Raw genomic sequence first — 15,346 nt, forward strand, 5'->3', positions numbered from 1 at the left:
CCTGTGTGCGAAATGTGCTGGAACAAACCTCTTCACCAGTTAAGTAGAACGCAGCCAGCAGCCCTCCGATGTAGCGGATGTTCACTTCGAACAAGGAAGCTTCGCCATTCTGTGGAGAACAAAAAGGGGATTTGGTTCCAGGCTGTGCATAAAATAAAAAGGTAAGAACGCACTATAGGAAAGTGCTACAAAGGAATGTTTTTCACATTCACAAAATCGCACAGCAGAACTGAATGATACAGAGAACGCACACCTGCTGCCAAAAACCAGAAGCCCTGCATTTCCTCCTGTCCTCTCCTCAAATGAAATCTAGCAACATCTCATCATGTGATATTGCAGAGTTGACAATTTCTTTGATTCCAGTTCCCTACACTGGAGGTCTCGGTCTCCACCTTGAGGGGGGAGGGGTGGAGAAATTTTCAACATGATGATGTTACTGTACATCATAAATTGGAAATGTTACTGGGAGAAAAGGAGATGCTTGTGGAGGAAGGCACCAGTCTCTGTATCAGCCAGTTTTCCTTTAAGGGTTGGTTCACTGCAGTAGTCAATTTTACGGTATGTATTATCTGCTCATTGTATGTATTATCTGGCACTTATTACATTGGTTTCGGCTTTTGTAATTCCACTTTCTGCACTGTTTGATATATCATATCTGATTTTTTGCATTGTTTCTAATTTATAATCCTAGTCCTATTGCATTGCTTATGATATGTCTCATGCTATTGGACTGCAAGGCAATAGAAAACCACCCGTAAAAAGGCTGCCAAGAAAACGTCATGATGCGATGTCCCCCCTTGGGTCAGTAATGACTTGGTGCTTGCACAGGGGACTACTTTTACCTTTAATCTCCCCAAGTCTCAGTGAGAAAGACAGGCTATAAATAAAGTAAGTAAATAATTCACATATGGCCCCAGAAAGAAGGTTGTTAAACATGCAGCGGCCACAGGTGTGACTCTAAAATTTGCTCACTTACCCCTCTGTGATTTGAGTGCAAATTGGAGCCTGCATGTGTACAATCCTAAGTGAGTATTTATTATTTATTTCATTTCTACCTTCCCTTTCTCCCCAGTGGGGTCTCAAAATGGCTTGAGTCATTCTCCTCCCCGCCAATTTATCCTGTGGGGTAGGTTAGGCTGAGAGTCTGTGATTGGCCCACAGCCATCAAGCAGCATTCCATAGCAGTGTGGAGATTCGAATCTGGGTCTCCCAGATCTTAGTCCAACACTCTACTCTCCAGCTCACACAATCTATACTTCATCAAAAAGAGGTGGATAGGCTCCACAGGCAGGGATCTCTCAGGTAGAGATTGGCGCACACAGACTTTAATTCACATTCAGCATTCCTTCCTTCAAAAGGGAGAAGATGCATCCTCACAGTTTGCTCCCATGCCTATAAACCTCCATTTCAGGGCCTGCTGTGAACTGAAATGACCCGCAATACTACTAATTATTTATGCAGCATTTTTAATAAGCAAAAAAATTTACTTCATTGATTTGTGTAACAACCCTATGAAGCCAATATTTTTTCCTGTTTTTACAGCTGGAAACTGAGGCTAGCAGTTACTAGTAGAGATGGGCATGAATCAGAAAAAAACAACCCATTCGATTCGTGGCTCGTCACGTTTCATGAACCACGAACTTTCACGAACCTGCCCTGGTTCACGAATTGGTTTGTTTTGGTTTGTGAAAATGTCACTTCCGGGCCAGCGAATCACCACTTCCAGGTCAGCAGAAGGTCTGCAGGAAGTCCATCCCCTGTAGCCAAGGAAACTGATTGATCGGCGCTAGGCTGTCTGCAGTGATGAACTGAAAAACGAACCAAACAAACCAGCCTATCATTTGTGGTGGTTCATCAGAAATGGTATCTGACGAATCGCTGGTTCACGAACCACGAACCAGCTTGGTTCATCACGAATTTTGGTTCATATTTTGGTTCATGCCCATCTCTAGTTACTAGTCAAAGGCCACTGAATTAAAACATGGATGTGACTGTGAGAAGGGATAAAGCAGACAGGACACACCACTGTCACGCTTCTCAGCAACATCTAAAGAGGAACCTACACACCCTTTATAAAGGGTGGATAAATTACTGGCAGCCATCAGTGCCATTAATCCTAACCATGCTTACACTGGTAAACAGTTCCACTGAAAACAGCAAGGTGTTTTCAAGAAGATGCATTAAGGATAAGCTGAAGATAGCAAGGGAGGCCTGTGTGGGTTTTCTAGGGGCACTCACTAATGTGGAAGACCGAGTCTCTCAGATAGCCATTTACCTGGAGCAAGTTATGCTCTATAATAATCCAGCTTCGGATCAGTGAAATGTCAAAGCAATTGCAGTCAAATTGTGCCTTTCAAAAATGTGCTCTTGCATGCCAATTCAGTTTTGCTTTCTGAATAAATATCAGCTCGTCTCCATGTGCGCACATGCGTACGCGCACACACATGCACCCCGAGGCAGAACAGCTATTTTAGTGAGGAGAAAGAGACGTTGTAAGAACAAGGAGCACGAGATAACACCATCCCTTGGCTTGGGGAAAGAGACAAAAGACTCTCCTCACCTTACGCACGATGCAAATGGGACTGCAAAGGTCTGAAGGAGAGCTCGCTTGGACTTCGGGCTGGGGCAGGGTGTGTGGGTGTACAGGATTACTTAAGGAAAACCATAATCTGTAGTATTTATATAGCATTTCCAAATATTCATGGCATGTCCCATACAGAGTTATGCTGCCATCCTGCAAGGCTGCTTAGTATTATTGTTATTTTGCAGATAGGGGCTGAGGCCATGAGAAAGAATGGCTTAGCTAAAGGCACCTAATGACTTCATCGCAGAGGTCAGTACCAAGCCAGGCCCTTCACAGCTTAATCCTCCATGCCTGTTGCCCCAGGGCATGGAATTCTCTTCCTGGCCTCTGCTTGGTCTTCATGTTAGCAAATGACAAACTTATATTTTCATTCCTAGACCTCTCCCCAGCATGCTGTGCTGCCGCCTCACTTTCTTGTTCCTCGGCTGGAGATGGGCAACAGTTCTTCAGGGACAGAGGACCCACCGGGAGCCTCTGCCCTCAGCCACCCCACTCCTTCCCCTTTAAGCTGGGTCAAAGGAAGTGGAGCCCCAGAAACTGCTCAGAAACAGTGCAACTTGCATGGAATCTCCCCCGCCCCCAAGCAAGGGCATGCTGTGTTCCACCCCGAGGAAGAATCCCCCTGTGAAAGCAGCCAGAGCTGAGAATGGTACAGGAAAGGCATCGTCTTCTAGAATGAATGAGTTCCAGGAAGTTTTGAAACCTTGCCAAAACTTCTAAGCGCCTCGGACCTACCATTCTGTATCCATCTGTCTCCAGTTCCCCCTCTCAATTTCTTTTTTACTTTGGACAGCAAAGTTCCCTTGGCTCCAGTTGCTCCCTTTTATTTTATACCAGATTTTAGACCAGGATAAAAGTCTGTGGGCAGGGAGGGACTGTAACTCGAGGAAGGGTCATCTGTGTTGCTTGCAAAAGATCCCAGTTCCATCCCCAGCACATCCAGTTAAAAACAACCAGGAAGGGGGTGACATAAAAGGCCTGTCTGAGCCCCCAGAGAGCGGTTGCCTGTTAGAATAGATGCCTTTGGAGACCAAGGGTCTGGCTCAGTAGCAAGCAGCTTCATGTGTTCCTGTGCCTATTTTATGTTTTGTGTATGTAAATCATGCAGTACACGACTCACAGACAGCCAGATTTGGAATCGCCATTAACCAAAACAGCCACGTTTACTTCCATCCTTGGCCTGAGACCTGCACCTCAAGAAAGCTCGTAGCATACCTGTTCCTGTGGTGCTGGCTATTTCAAGGTGGGCACCACAAGCCCCACATTGATGTTTAATCTGTTGCTGTTTTTTGCTATGCTTATAGGGTTCGGAAAGTTTAACTTATTCCTTTTAACTAGTTTTCATTGTTTATTTTATCAATTTTTTGCTAAAATTTGCATTTCATGTATTACTTTTTAGTCTAGGATTGCAACTACCTTTGGCCATTTGAAATAAACTCATTCATTCATTCATTCATTCATTGCTATTCATTCATTCTTTATTTATGGTCATTTGACCAATCATATAATGCAAGTTACACTAAAAAGAAAAAATCATGGTATACAATAAAACAAAGAAAACAATGTGAAATTAAGATCTAGTTACAGTACAATATAATTTCCAAGCTCTGACTATCACCAAACAGTATCTGGCTATTTGATAGGTAATCTTGGCATTCTTATCGGATAGGAGATAATCAAGTCTAGCTTTTTCAGTAAGACCAGAGATTTTACCTGATAGTGGTGGGATCATCTCATCCCGTGCTTCCTTATAATATGGGTGGCTAAAACACACGTGCTCTAGAGTTTCCACCTCTCTTAACAGACAGCAGAAAAGCCTTTCCAGATAGGGAATTTTATTGTATCTGCCAAGCCCCAACAGGAAAGGCCTTGCCCACTTTCTGAAATGTGGGGAAGATGAGACTTTAGGGGATGGGGCTCACAAGAGCAGGGGATGGAGCTCAGAAGAGTCACAGGTGCCATGTCAAAGAGCTGCATGTGGCTCCCGAGCCATTGAGTATCACTAGGTTAGTACGTATTTCAGGTGCTATATGAATATTAGAGGATGATTGGTACACCTGTATTCAAAAGATAACCATTCAAAATAGGGCTGGTATCAGAAACACAGGGGGCACCAGTGTGAAGCTCTGGCTTCTCTCTGGCTGGTGGCACAAGAACTACCAAAAATATCAAGTCTGCTCTGCCCTCCCGGAGCAGACACACCACCACCCTAGGTGGACACAATAGCTTCTCCTTTTCCTGTTGCTTGCCACTGTCTACTCACCTGCATCAGCAAGCAGTGGCTGCTGCTAGGAGCAGTTGCCAACCAAAGAGAGTGAGCGATCAGGTGACCGAGGGCAGCTCCCATTTGTTGTCATGGTGGCTGCTTATTTGCCCAGGCAGATGAGTGAGAAGGAATGGTGACTAGAAGCAGCCGCCATTATGTGTGTCATGGACGTGCCCCGGAGGGAGCTAGCTAGACAACATTTTGCTGAGTTCCCCCACCTCTCTGAAATAGAGCCAGTGGAGCATAGTGGTCCTGCCAGCTTCTAACAAATTCTCTTTTTGGTCTATTATTATTACAAAAGTAAATGCTATAATGTGTTCTTCCCCCACACACAGGCCGTACCCAAGAGGACACCCTCATTCTCTCAGCCCTGGGACGATGGTGCCAGCAATGAAGCAAGAACAGAGGGGCAGGTCTTCATCACACCATACTTTCTGATTTGTCTTTCTGTGCTTTAAGAAAAATCCCCCAAATTTGTGAATTTCGGCCGTAGACAGCAATATGAATAGACATCTGCTGTGCTAATTTTTAATGTCGATTCAGTCTCCTCTATATCAAATGCCTCTCCCATCCACAAGGCTCATTCTTGAGCTTGCAGATTGATCCAGGAATGGACAGGGCAGAAGGAAGAGCTGTTGTGAAAACATTGATCAATTATCCCTGCCTGTTTGGTCTCCTTGCCTATTGATCAAACACAAAAGCATTCAACCAGATTTATGGAAGTGATTGCCCAGTAGCAAGTCTCTGCTGGTCATCCCCCCTGCCCTCCAGCACTGCCAAAAGATACTTTTCTGAGGAAAGGCAGCCCCAAGCACGGCTCTGCCTTTGAAGGAAGTGTGAATGATGTTGCAAGGACACTGCATTTTTGCGCTAAGTTGACATATGCTTGATTAAGTCCCAATGCCGATCCAGCTCAGCATTTCAGATACTGGAAATAGCCAGAGAGATACACGTCAAGCAAGGCACTCCCCAGGGGTCATTTCGTAGAAAAAGAGCTGGAGGAACTCATTAGCATATGCCACGCCTCTTGCCATCGCCGGAAGTGTGTCATTGGCATAACTGATTTGCATATGCCACACCCCCTGACATCACCTATCCTGGCTGTTTTGGACCCAGTCCTGGACATTCAGGGCCGAAACTGGGCCCAAAATGGCAAAAAGGGGCTGAGAATGGCCGAAAAGGGGACCAAAATGGTCAGGATTGGGCCGCTGCTGAGTGGGAGAGTGATCCACCACCCGTCAGAAGCCCGATCTGGGCCGTTTCGGCCCCAATCCAGGCTGAAACAGGCCCAAAATGGCCAAGAGTCAGGTGGGCGGGGCCACCTGTCATGTGACCTCTTTGGGGAACTACTGGAACTGCGTTCCTGCGCGTTCCCCCTCAAAATGAGCCCTGGCACTCCCTATTTATCCCTTTTGTTTAACTCTCCAAAGATCTGGTAGTTGGGCCTAAGCATGTGTTGTCTTGGAAAATGAAGGCTGAACTTGGGTACTGCCTGCTCACAGTATCTATCTAAGCTTTTTTTAAAAAAAAGTCTTAGAGTTGAGGTCACAACATCACGTGGCTGAATATAAATTTGGTACATACTCTTCCTCCAGGTTGATAAACTATGGGAATTATTATAGTTCTACTTAGAAAGCTTCTCAGACTAGGCACATCTACAATACAGAGTGGTTTCATACACAGCAGTCACCTTTGAAAACTAGGTGGCTGCAGTGGGTCAGAGTGCTTTTGCTCCTTCAGCTGGTATGTCAGCTGCACCCATTCCTGGGGCAGTCAGATCGAGCCACAGTGATCCACATCTAGTTTCATCTAGACTGTACTACAGGGCTTTTTTTCTGGGAAAAGAGGTGGTGGAACTCAGTGGGTTGCCCTTTGTGAAAATGGTCACATGGCTGGTGGCCCCGCCCCCTGATCTCCAGACAGAGGGGAGTTTAGATTGCCCTCCGTGTGCGGAGGGCAATCTCAACTCCCCTCTGTCTGGAGATCAGGGGGCGGGGCCACCAGCCATGTGACCATTTTCAAGAGGTTCTGGAACTCCGTTCCACTGCATTCCTGCTGAAAAAAAGCCCTGCTGTATTACAATGCTTTTTACTTGGGGCGACCCTTGAAGAATGTTTAGAAGCTGCAGCAAGCACCGAATGCTGCAGCGAGACTGCTGTGGTTGGGGCCAGCTGTTAGGAGCACGTGACCCCAATACTACAGCCGTTACACTGGCTACCAATCTGCTGCTGATCCGCAATTACACTGCCTACCTTTCTAGCAGCAGTCCCATGATTATGGAACAACCTCTCCAAGGAGCTGTGCTTGGCCCCTTCGCTGCTGATCTTTGGGAGGCAGCTGAAGATGATGTTATTTAGGGAAGCTTTTAATTAGCTTCGTTTTTTCTATTTACTGGAGGTCTTCTTAAATTGTGTTTTTAAATTGTGATTTTTTAAAAAATGTTTTTTATTATTGTTATTTTATTCCTCTTGTTAGCTGCCTTGGGTTCCTGCATGGCAAAAAGGTGGCCAGTCAATATTTTCAATAAATAATGAAATAAATAAATCCCAGTTTAACTGTTACAGCGCTTTGAAAAGAATCTGTTGAACTGTAAATTTAAAAAGGGTACTAAGGATTTTCTAGCACTCTTTTCCCTCTCCTAAAGCAGTCTTTAAAAATCCTTGGGTACAGAGAATATTTGTCCATCAACTCTGCAGTTTAGATGTGCCCACAACTGCCCCCTTCCCCCCCCCAAAAAATGTAGCAGAAAAAAGGTCTGGAAATGTTTCTCAAGAAAAACTGCAGAGCAAAATGCCTCACAGCTTATCTGGATGCATTTTTTAAATCTATTCCTATAGACATTTGCCTTGTAACTTCTCAAACATTTCGTGCATCTGACAAAAGCATACTACACTAAACTGTAGGCCATTTCAAAGCAAGGGATAAACCTACCAAGGTTGTTATTTGATTTTTGTTCTGATGCCTCATTTACAACTATTGCCAGCAAGAGTCTTAATTCCCTTTTCCTTCCCCATGTCCAGGTATAACCAAATGGTTCCTTCTCCCTTTCCTCTGGGGTACCTGGATCTCTCACAACTAAGAGCAGGATGCTTTGCAGCATGCTGTTGCATCTAGGACGGTTCTCTTTTAGACGGATCACTGTGTTTTGCCCATGCTCAGAGTCTGACTGATCACAAGATCCAAGGTCAGTCAGAGGGGAACACACCCACTGGATCCATTTTAGTCCTCCTTCTCCCCATCCCCCTTCAAAGGAGTATAGGTTGGTTGTCTCACTTGAATTCCCTGCAGTGAACTATCTACTCCGCAAGAATCTTTACTGAGATGTACCACTATTCTGTTTGCACCATGCACAAGACTAATGTCTTATCCCTACCTTCCAGAGCAGGGGTTATTCCAGGTGTCAGGATTTGAGCCTGCAGTGGTTCTTGAACCTGGGAACTGAGGGATGTCCAGTGGTGTACAGCCCACTAACCTCTGAAGAAAGGAGGGAATTGCAGCAAGAACAGTGTGTAGCCCAGAATACCCTGACCCGCACAAAAGCTTCCAGTTCACCCTTCCTTGCAGACTGGAGAAACAAGGGCAGACAGACTGGCTTTGGTCTCCCTTTCCAACTTTATGAATCTTGGGTGGGAGAAAACAAATTAAGGCACAGCGCCCAGCATTGTCACCAGTGGTGACAGTATTTACTGGTGACAGTCCCTGACCCTCTAAAAGTCTGCAAGTCAGTTTTGCTCCAAGCTTTAAGGGAGCAAGTTATGTGCCTTGGAGAGTGACCCCCAGTCAGGTTTGACCATATTAAGCTAGACAGACCAGTAGACCGATCACGACAAAACAGCTTCATGTATTTCTTAAGAGGAGAAAGCTGATGTTTTTTTAAAGAACCAGAAAGCTACACGCCCCCGCCCCCACCCCCACCCCCCGCACCGAACTTGGAAAAGCCAAGCAACTAAAGGCATTAATGCATCCAATTATCTTCTATTATAACAAAGGTTTCATTACATAGAAGACGGCAGGAATTGCACACAGTTACGTGTCAGCTTCATTTTCAAATAGCAATTCGCTCAAGCAGGCGACTGAGGAATAAATTTCTGGTTGTCAGATATCAAAGGTAAATGTATTTGTTCCTCGGAGAATCAGGGTAGTCCAGGGTACAACAATGTAAGCCTGGACCTGCAAGACCCTCGTTCAGGTCTCATTATGGTTCTGAGATATTGGGCAAGCTGTTCACTCGGTCTCAACTGCCTTATAAAATGGTAATCATTGTGACCTACCTTGCAAGGCTCTTGTGCAGCCCATTCCAATAAAGATAGTAAAGTTATTAGCATGTCTAAATTGCATCTTAAAATTACAAGTTCTTGTGTTTCAAATGTCCACGTGTATTCTTGGTTTCTTAAACAACAAACCCTGCCAAGAAGAGAAAGTGCAGAAAACAGAAAAAGATGCCGCCTGAACTATGAAGAAAATGGGCACCACATAGATTTCAGCCAGCGACCAAGGTCTATAGTTGAAGAATAAGAAGAATCGAGAGCATTTGCCTCTTTAACATTTTGGCTCTTTGCTTCCCAACATAACTATATAGCTTTTCAGCTTATTTGTACAGAATAAAAGACAAAACAAAGACCAACCAAGCTCAGAACTTCAGGGTTCAAACACAGCAGACAGTATTTGCCTCAGAGAGAAACATATTCAAAGAATGACTCACCACATTCAAGTCAAAGCTCTGCTCCACCCAACTTTTGGCTTCTTGGAATTCTTCTTGCAGCTCCATCACGTACAAAGTGTCTAAAGCATCCACCACTGTGGCTCCTCGGAGGCCTCCTGCATCAGTAGAAAACAAGGACCATTTGACTGGATCGGTATTTTGTTTCTCTTGGTGTGGCATGAGTTGGGGGTGGCTTCCATGTGGAGTTCAGTACCGACACTGTTCTTATTTAGTATTTAAATGGTCCCATCAGTATACAATATGCTTTACCGAGTTCCATAAACAGCAACAAAACTGACTGCTTCCCTGCAGAGATTAGAAGGCTAACAGAGGAAATAGAAGGGGCAAAGCTAACAAGGGGCGAATGTCAGCCAATGCAATTACAGGCACATGAGTGTCACTTCCACGGGGCTTGAGGCAAGTAGGGCTCTACTCTTGGCTCCACAGACTGGGTGGGTTTGGAGGAGGGACTTGGATGACCTGCCTTATTATGGCTGCACCACGTTACACTTGAAACGAACTGCCAATGTGGACTTGCAGCCATACGGCAGCTGTGACTCCCCGGTAGCAACTCCTGGGCACTGGGAGGAGGACAGAACCCCTCCTTCCCCTGTGCCCTGGTCCCAATTTGAATTGTGCCTCTTGCTGTGATTTTACACAGGAGTTAGCACGGGGGACTCACAGCTGCAGTATAGCTGCAAGTCCCCCTGGCAAACTCATGTAAAAGTGTAACATGCGGTTCACCCCTCAGAGATCCCAAAGAAATTCTGGCTTCGGCAGGATGAGAATAAGCCACAAAGTCCTTGGACACTCCCTATTCTGAAAGAAACTGGAGGGAGGAAAGTCATCAGCAAAATTATTTCTCTGTCCTTTGGGCTTCTCCTGCATGAACCAAGATCAGAGAGGAAGGAGACCCTGAACTCTGCATTTATGGCACGGAAATCCCTCAGGGGTTCTAAGTACTGCATTTTTACGTCTATGTCCAACTCTGTGAAAGCAACACGGTTCAGAGACTAAAAACACCCTCCCCTTTTTAATTGGCTCACAACCCTTCTGGCAACTTTCAGCTCTGTTAGCTACACAAAGGCAATGTGTTAACGTCTGCTAAAAGCAAACCGTGTGCTGGGAGGGAAACCAACTACAACAGATGCTGGCGTGAAAGACACACTTCTGGATCGAGTCTGCTGTGAAGAAGTGCCGCTCAAAGCTCTCGGAATTATCAAGTGGAATGCCAGGATATTAAGGGAAAGGCTGCCCAAGACACTGAGTGCCAAATGTGAGACCGCTGCAAAGGAAACTGGTCTGCAAAGAGCACACGGGTGGCCCAAGAGCTTTGGAGGCTTGGAAGCGTAAACGTCAAACAGCACCACTGCCAATTACCTGCAGCCCTGGAGAGCCGCCACTGTCAGTCTGAGTAGACAACGCTGACCTTGATAAACCAGTGGTCAGACTCAGCAGTAAGGCGGCGGCGCTTCGGATTCAGGCAGGTCCAGAAAGCCCTCTTAAGGGAATCAGATCAGCTGCCCTCACACATTTAGTTTCCACACGGTGCTGTTTTATGCAGCCGGGTTGATTTCCAGTAGTAAAAGCACAAGAATGGCGGAACACCTGAAGAGACTCTCACAACCATGAGGACTAGAACCCTGCAGTGGCCAGAACAGCTATATTCCCACAGCTGGTGAGCAACAAACTCCAGCATTAAAAAAGAGGGAAAGAGATCAGAGGAGTAAGCAGTCAAAACTCCCCTCAAAGGCGTCATGATGGTTTGAAGATGGCATCTGGTGCTTGAGTAGCATTGCCAACCTCCAGGCGGGGCCTGGACATCTCCTGGAATCACAATTGACCTCCAGACAACAGAAATCAGTTCCCCTGGAGAAAATGGCTCCTTTGAATAGCAGACTCTACGGCAGTATACCCTGCTGATTGAGTCTGCCCTCCTTAGGTTCCACCCCCAAATCTCCAGGAATTTCCCAACCTGCAGTTGGCAACCCCATGGTTGAGTTTAATTTGTTCTCCTATTTATAAATAAGAAGGTAAAAGAATGAATGCATTGGACAAACAGCATTTCCTCCTCTTCCGATCCCAAAGTTTCATGACAGATAACATGTAGGGATTAAACTAGATCCCCCCCCTCTCCGCTGCCAAGTTTTTAGAGAAACAATTGTTCAGGGTTATGTCTGGGCTGCATCAAACACACGCACACAAACACCACACACACCCTGCAGGGTATTTCTGGACAAAGCACATCTTTCTCCCCAGCTGCCCAGCACAGGAAGGGGACAGCTCTCTTGCTGTGCTAGATGAAGCCTGAGATCAGATAGCTCTCACAATGGCATACCGTTGGTGCTGCCGAACATCAAATGTGCATTTCCAGTACAAAATGACTCACAGCTTTCCAGAGCCTATACAAATGCAAGTGATGACATCAGCTGGCAACAGCAGGATTCTAAACAAACACTTCGGGTGTCCAAAACAGCACGTCAGAAAAAACAGATTCGTTGGCTTAGCTAGTTTTGCTCTTGAGCGTGTCTAGACTGGACATTATTATAATTCTCCAGCAGGGGGCAACAGTTTATATGCACAGCAAGCATAAGTCAATAGCCTCTACCTTAAACTGCCAGGACTTCCACAGAAACGATTTCTGATCCCCTACAGTCAGCTGGCCCCTTACATTTTCCTTATGCTTGGGACTGCAAAAATAGGATGTGTATATATGTGTATGCATGTGTCAAGAGCCGATGGGTTCTGTCCAGCTTTGCAAGTTGTGAAGTCTCACCTCAATAATTTAACTTTTCAGCTATGCAGGAAGAGACAGTGTTGTATAGTAGTAAAAGTGTGGGCTAGGATCTGGAAGACCCAGTGTCAAATCCCCACTCTGCCATGGAAATTCAGTGGGTGATCTTGGGACAGTCACAAACTCTCAGCCTAACCTACCTCACAGGGTTGTTGTTGAGAGGATAAATGGAGGAGGGAAGAATGAAACGGACTACTTTGAGTCCCCACTGGGGAGAAAGGCAGAGTAAAAATGGAGTAAAGAACTAAATCTTGGACTAAGAGAGAGAGAAGGTTTCTAACCTACTCCAGAGTTGACAAAATGAGATTCAGTAAGGGCACAAAGTAGAGTTCAGCTCAGAGGAGCTTCAGCAACACCACCGGCGCTCAAACTCAGCTTCTCCATTTGCAAAAGAGGAACAGTACCGACCCACCTCACAAAGAGACTCTGAGCAGCTGTGAGTTTAGGGGCTTGGGGGAGGGAATGTCTGCATGCCAAATTTCAATCTATAACCTCTTCTCCTCCCTCATGGAAGCCTCTAAGATGGTGCATTGAAACAGTTTCAGGTGGGTAGCCATGTTGGTCTGCAGTAGAAAAGCACAATTTGAATCAGTGGGTCTTTCAGGTGAATCTTGCCTTGAAACGGTGGCTTATATTGTTCTCCCGCAAGGAGAAATCCATTGCTGCACAGAGGAAGCAGTAAGTTGGCAGCCTTAACATTCCTCCACAAAATCACCTTCTTGCTGAGCACTAAGAGGGTATTTCCACTCAAAAAAAACAAAGACCCGTGAATGGTATTGGAGCATCTGAGCTTCTTGCAATCGTCAGCTCAGGAAGATATTTGCTGAAATGGGGACACTCAAGAGGAGCATCACAGGAGCCATTATGAGTGCCTGAAAGGAAGAGCAGGACACAAAGATGATCAACATTTAGTCCAAGACTTTAATACAAATGTCTGTCCTGCTCACTTTTAGGCGGACTGCTTTCTTCAGAGCACTGCTGTTTCCCCTTCAAGCCTTCCAATTTGGTCCTAATTCTCTTTTAATGACTTCTTCTTTTAAGATCTTCTGGTTTATTCCAGTACTAAAGCCTTTGACAGTTTTGAGCTAGTCAGCACGTTCCTGACTGCACGCAGCATGCTCACCAACCCAACTGCATGTTTTACTGCCCAGCTTAAAAAAAAAAAAGAGTGCTTGCATGGGTGCACGCACGTACAAACGCGCACACACACTCCACACAACATCAAAAGCTGGGGCGGGGGAGCTGCTACAATCAGGAGGAATTAGGTCATTCTTAAGGCTCCTTGCAAAGCTGTACCTGTGAAATGTTTTGTGTGCACACAAGACGGGGACATGCATCAAGGACCTGGCTCTGGTTGTATCTTTCCTGCCACAGGTATAAATACGAGCAAAAACAAGCTGGCCATAATGTAACATGTGAAGGTGGCTTGCTCCTGGCGATCTCTGTTACGACAACCCTTCTGGTAGGTTTGCACCAGCACCCCCAGCTGGCTGGCTCTTGCAACAGGTTTCTTCAGGGCTGGATTAAGTGATTTTGCAGTCCAAGTGGTGCAGGTCTGAGGGCAACACTGGACGCAAGCCACACCCATGACCTCCTCCCATCTCTGGCAGCACCACTCAACTGGCAGCACTGGGATCTTCTGTGGTGCTGCCAGTGCCTCTGGAGCTCGCCTTGGGCCCTTGGCAGAACCAGCATTGCTCCAGAAAGCAAGGATGAGCATACCCTGTGACCATTGCACCCTCCCAGTACTGCCCCTGCCTGAGAGCAAACTTGAGTGCCGTCTGCATTGCTGATACCTCTGGAGCTAGCTATGGATTCAGAGAACAGTGCCATGAGTCTGGGAGGTGGTGGCAGCTGCAAATGGCACCTGTTATCTCCTCCCATGCTGCCATCAGTAGGAAGCAAAGTCCCAGCACTGTATCAATGCTCCTGGGAGCTCGTGGTGTCCCAAGTAGCCTCTTGGGTCTTTTGGTCAGTGAAGAGGCCGCAAGTTCTATGCAGGGCTTTTTTTCTGGGAAAAAGGTGGTGGAACTCAGTGGGTTGCCCTCGGAGAAAATGGTCACATGGCTGGTGGCCCCGCCCCCTGATCTCCAGACAGAGGGGAGTTTAGATTGCCCTCCACGCTGCTCTGAGGGCAATCTCAACTCCCCTCTGTCTGGAGATCAGGGGCTGGAGCCACCAGCCATGTGACCATTTTCAAGAGGTTCCGGAACTCCATTCCCCCGCGTTCCGGCTGGAAAAAAGCCCTCAATAGCAGCAATGATACCTTGAGATGCTGGCAAAAGCTCCTAGATCTTACAATTAACTCCAAATGATTGCTGGTCTATTGCAAACCCTATAGGATAAAAAGAGTCCAACAACAGGTGCAACTGTTAAGCAACGGAACTGGTAGATACACACACATGCAGAAGGACGTAAGCCAAAGAGAAGTGCTGGCCACAGAACCAGAAGCCAATTTGACTCCGTTACTTCAGCAACTGATTCTGATTCAGACTCCGTCCCCCCCCTGTTTTTGGCTACTCGCTCTTCATTCGCCCAGTTCCAGTCTGCATGGATGGAGAGAGAAAATGCTGCCAGGCCAGCTCAGGTCTGCGCTGGAGAGGATTTCTTCTACCTGTACTCCAAAGTGCAAGTTTGCTCTGGAAAAGGCGGATGCTTCTGAAGTGTGTTGATACGACAAACTGACCATGAAAAACAACATCGCCTCTGCCACAGCCTGCCTTTCTTTTTATCAGCTCTAGTGACTCTGCAATATTAATGATTATGTGATTTTTACGCTCTTTTCTATTAGCGGGAAGAGCACACTACCTCCAAGCAACGTGGCCCATTGGCAAGACACCAGCAGAAAGAGAGGGGGAGGGCCCACGCAATCCCAACCAAACAGTGCCTGAGGCACAGCCTATTACTGTGATAATGCAAAAGTAACATGCTAATAGGCTTGATTTAATTTGATGATATAACTCACAAAGCCTTTCGATAAAGAACACGCATATTCTCGCT

The 15,346-nt window shown here is 46.2% G+C and overlaps 1 protein-coding gene across 1 annotated transcript in view; it reads right to left on the reverse strand.

Annotated features, from left to right (window-relative positions):
* Positions 1-15,346, reverse strand: part of MAN1C1 (mannosidase alpha class 1C member 1) — a 166,172-nt gene that overhangs the window by 40,327 nt on the left and 110,499 nt on the right. Inside the window, exons 3-4 of the mRNA XM_054999000.1 lie at positions 9,553-9,668; positions 29-109 (exon numbers count right to left, since the gene is read on the reverse strand). Of these exons, the coding sequence (XP_054854975.1) occupies positions 29-109; positions 9,553-9,668 (197 nt within the window). The remainder of the gene's footprint in view (positions 1-28; positions 110-9,552; positions 9,669-15,346) is intronic.

Source organism: Eublepharis macularius, chromosome 15 (assembly GCF_028583425.1).
Source record: "Eublepharis macularius isolate TG4126 chromosome 15, MPM_Emac_v1.0, whole genome shotgun sequence".
Taxonomy (NCBI): Eukaryota; Metazoa; Chordata; class Lepidosauria; order Squamata; family Eublepharidae; genus Eublepharis; species Eublepharis macularius.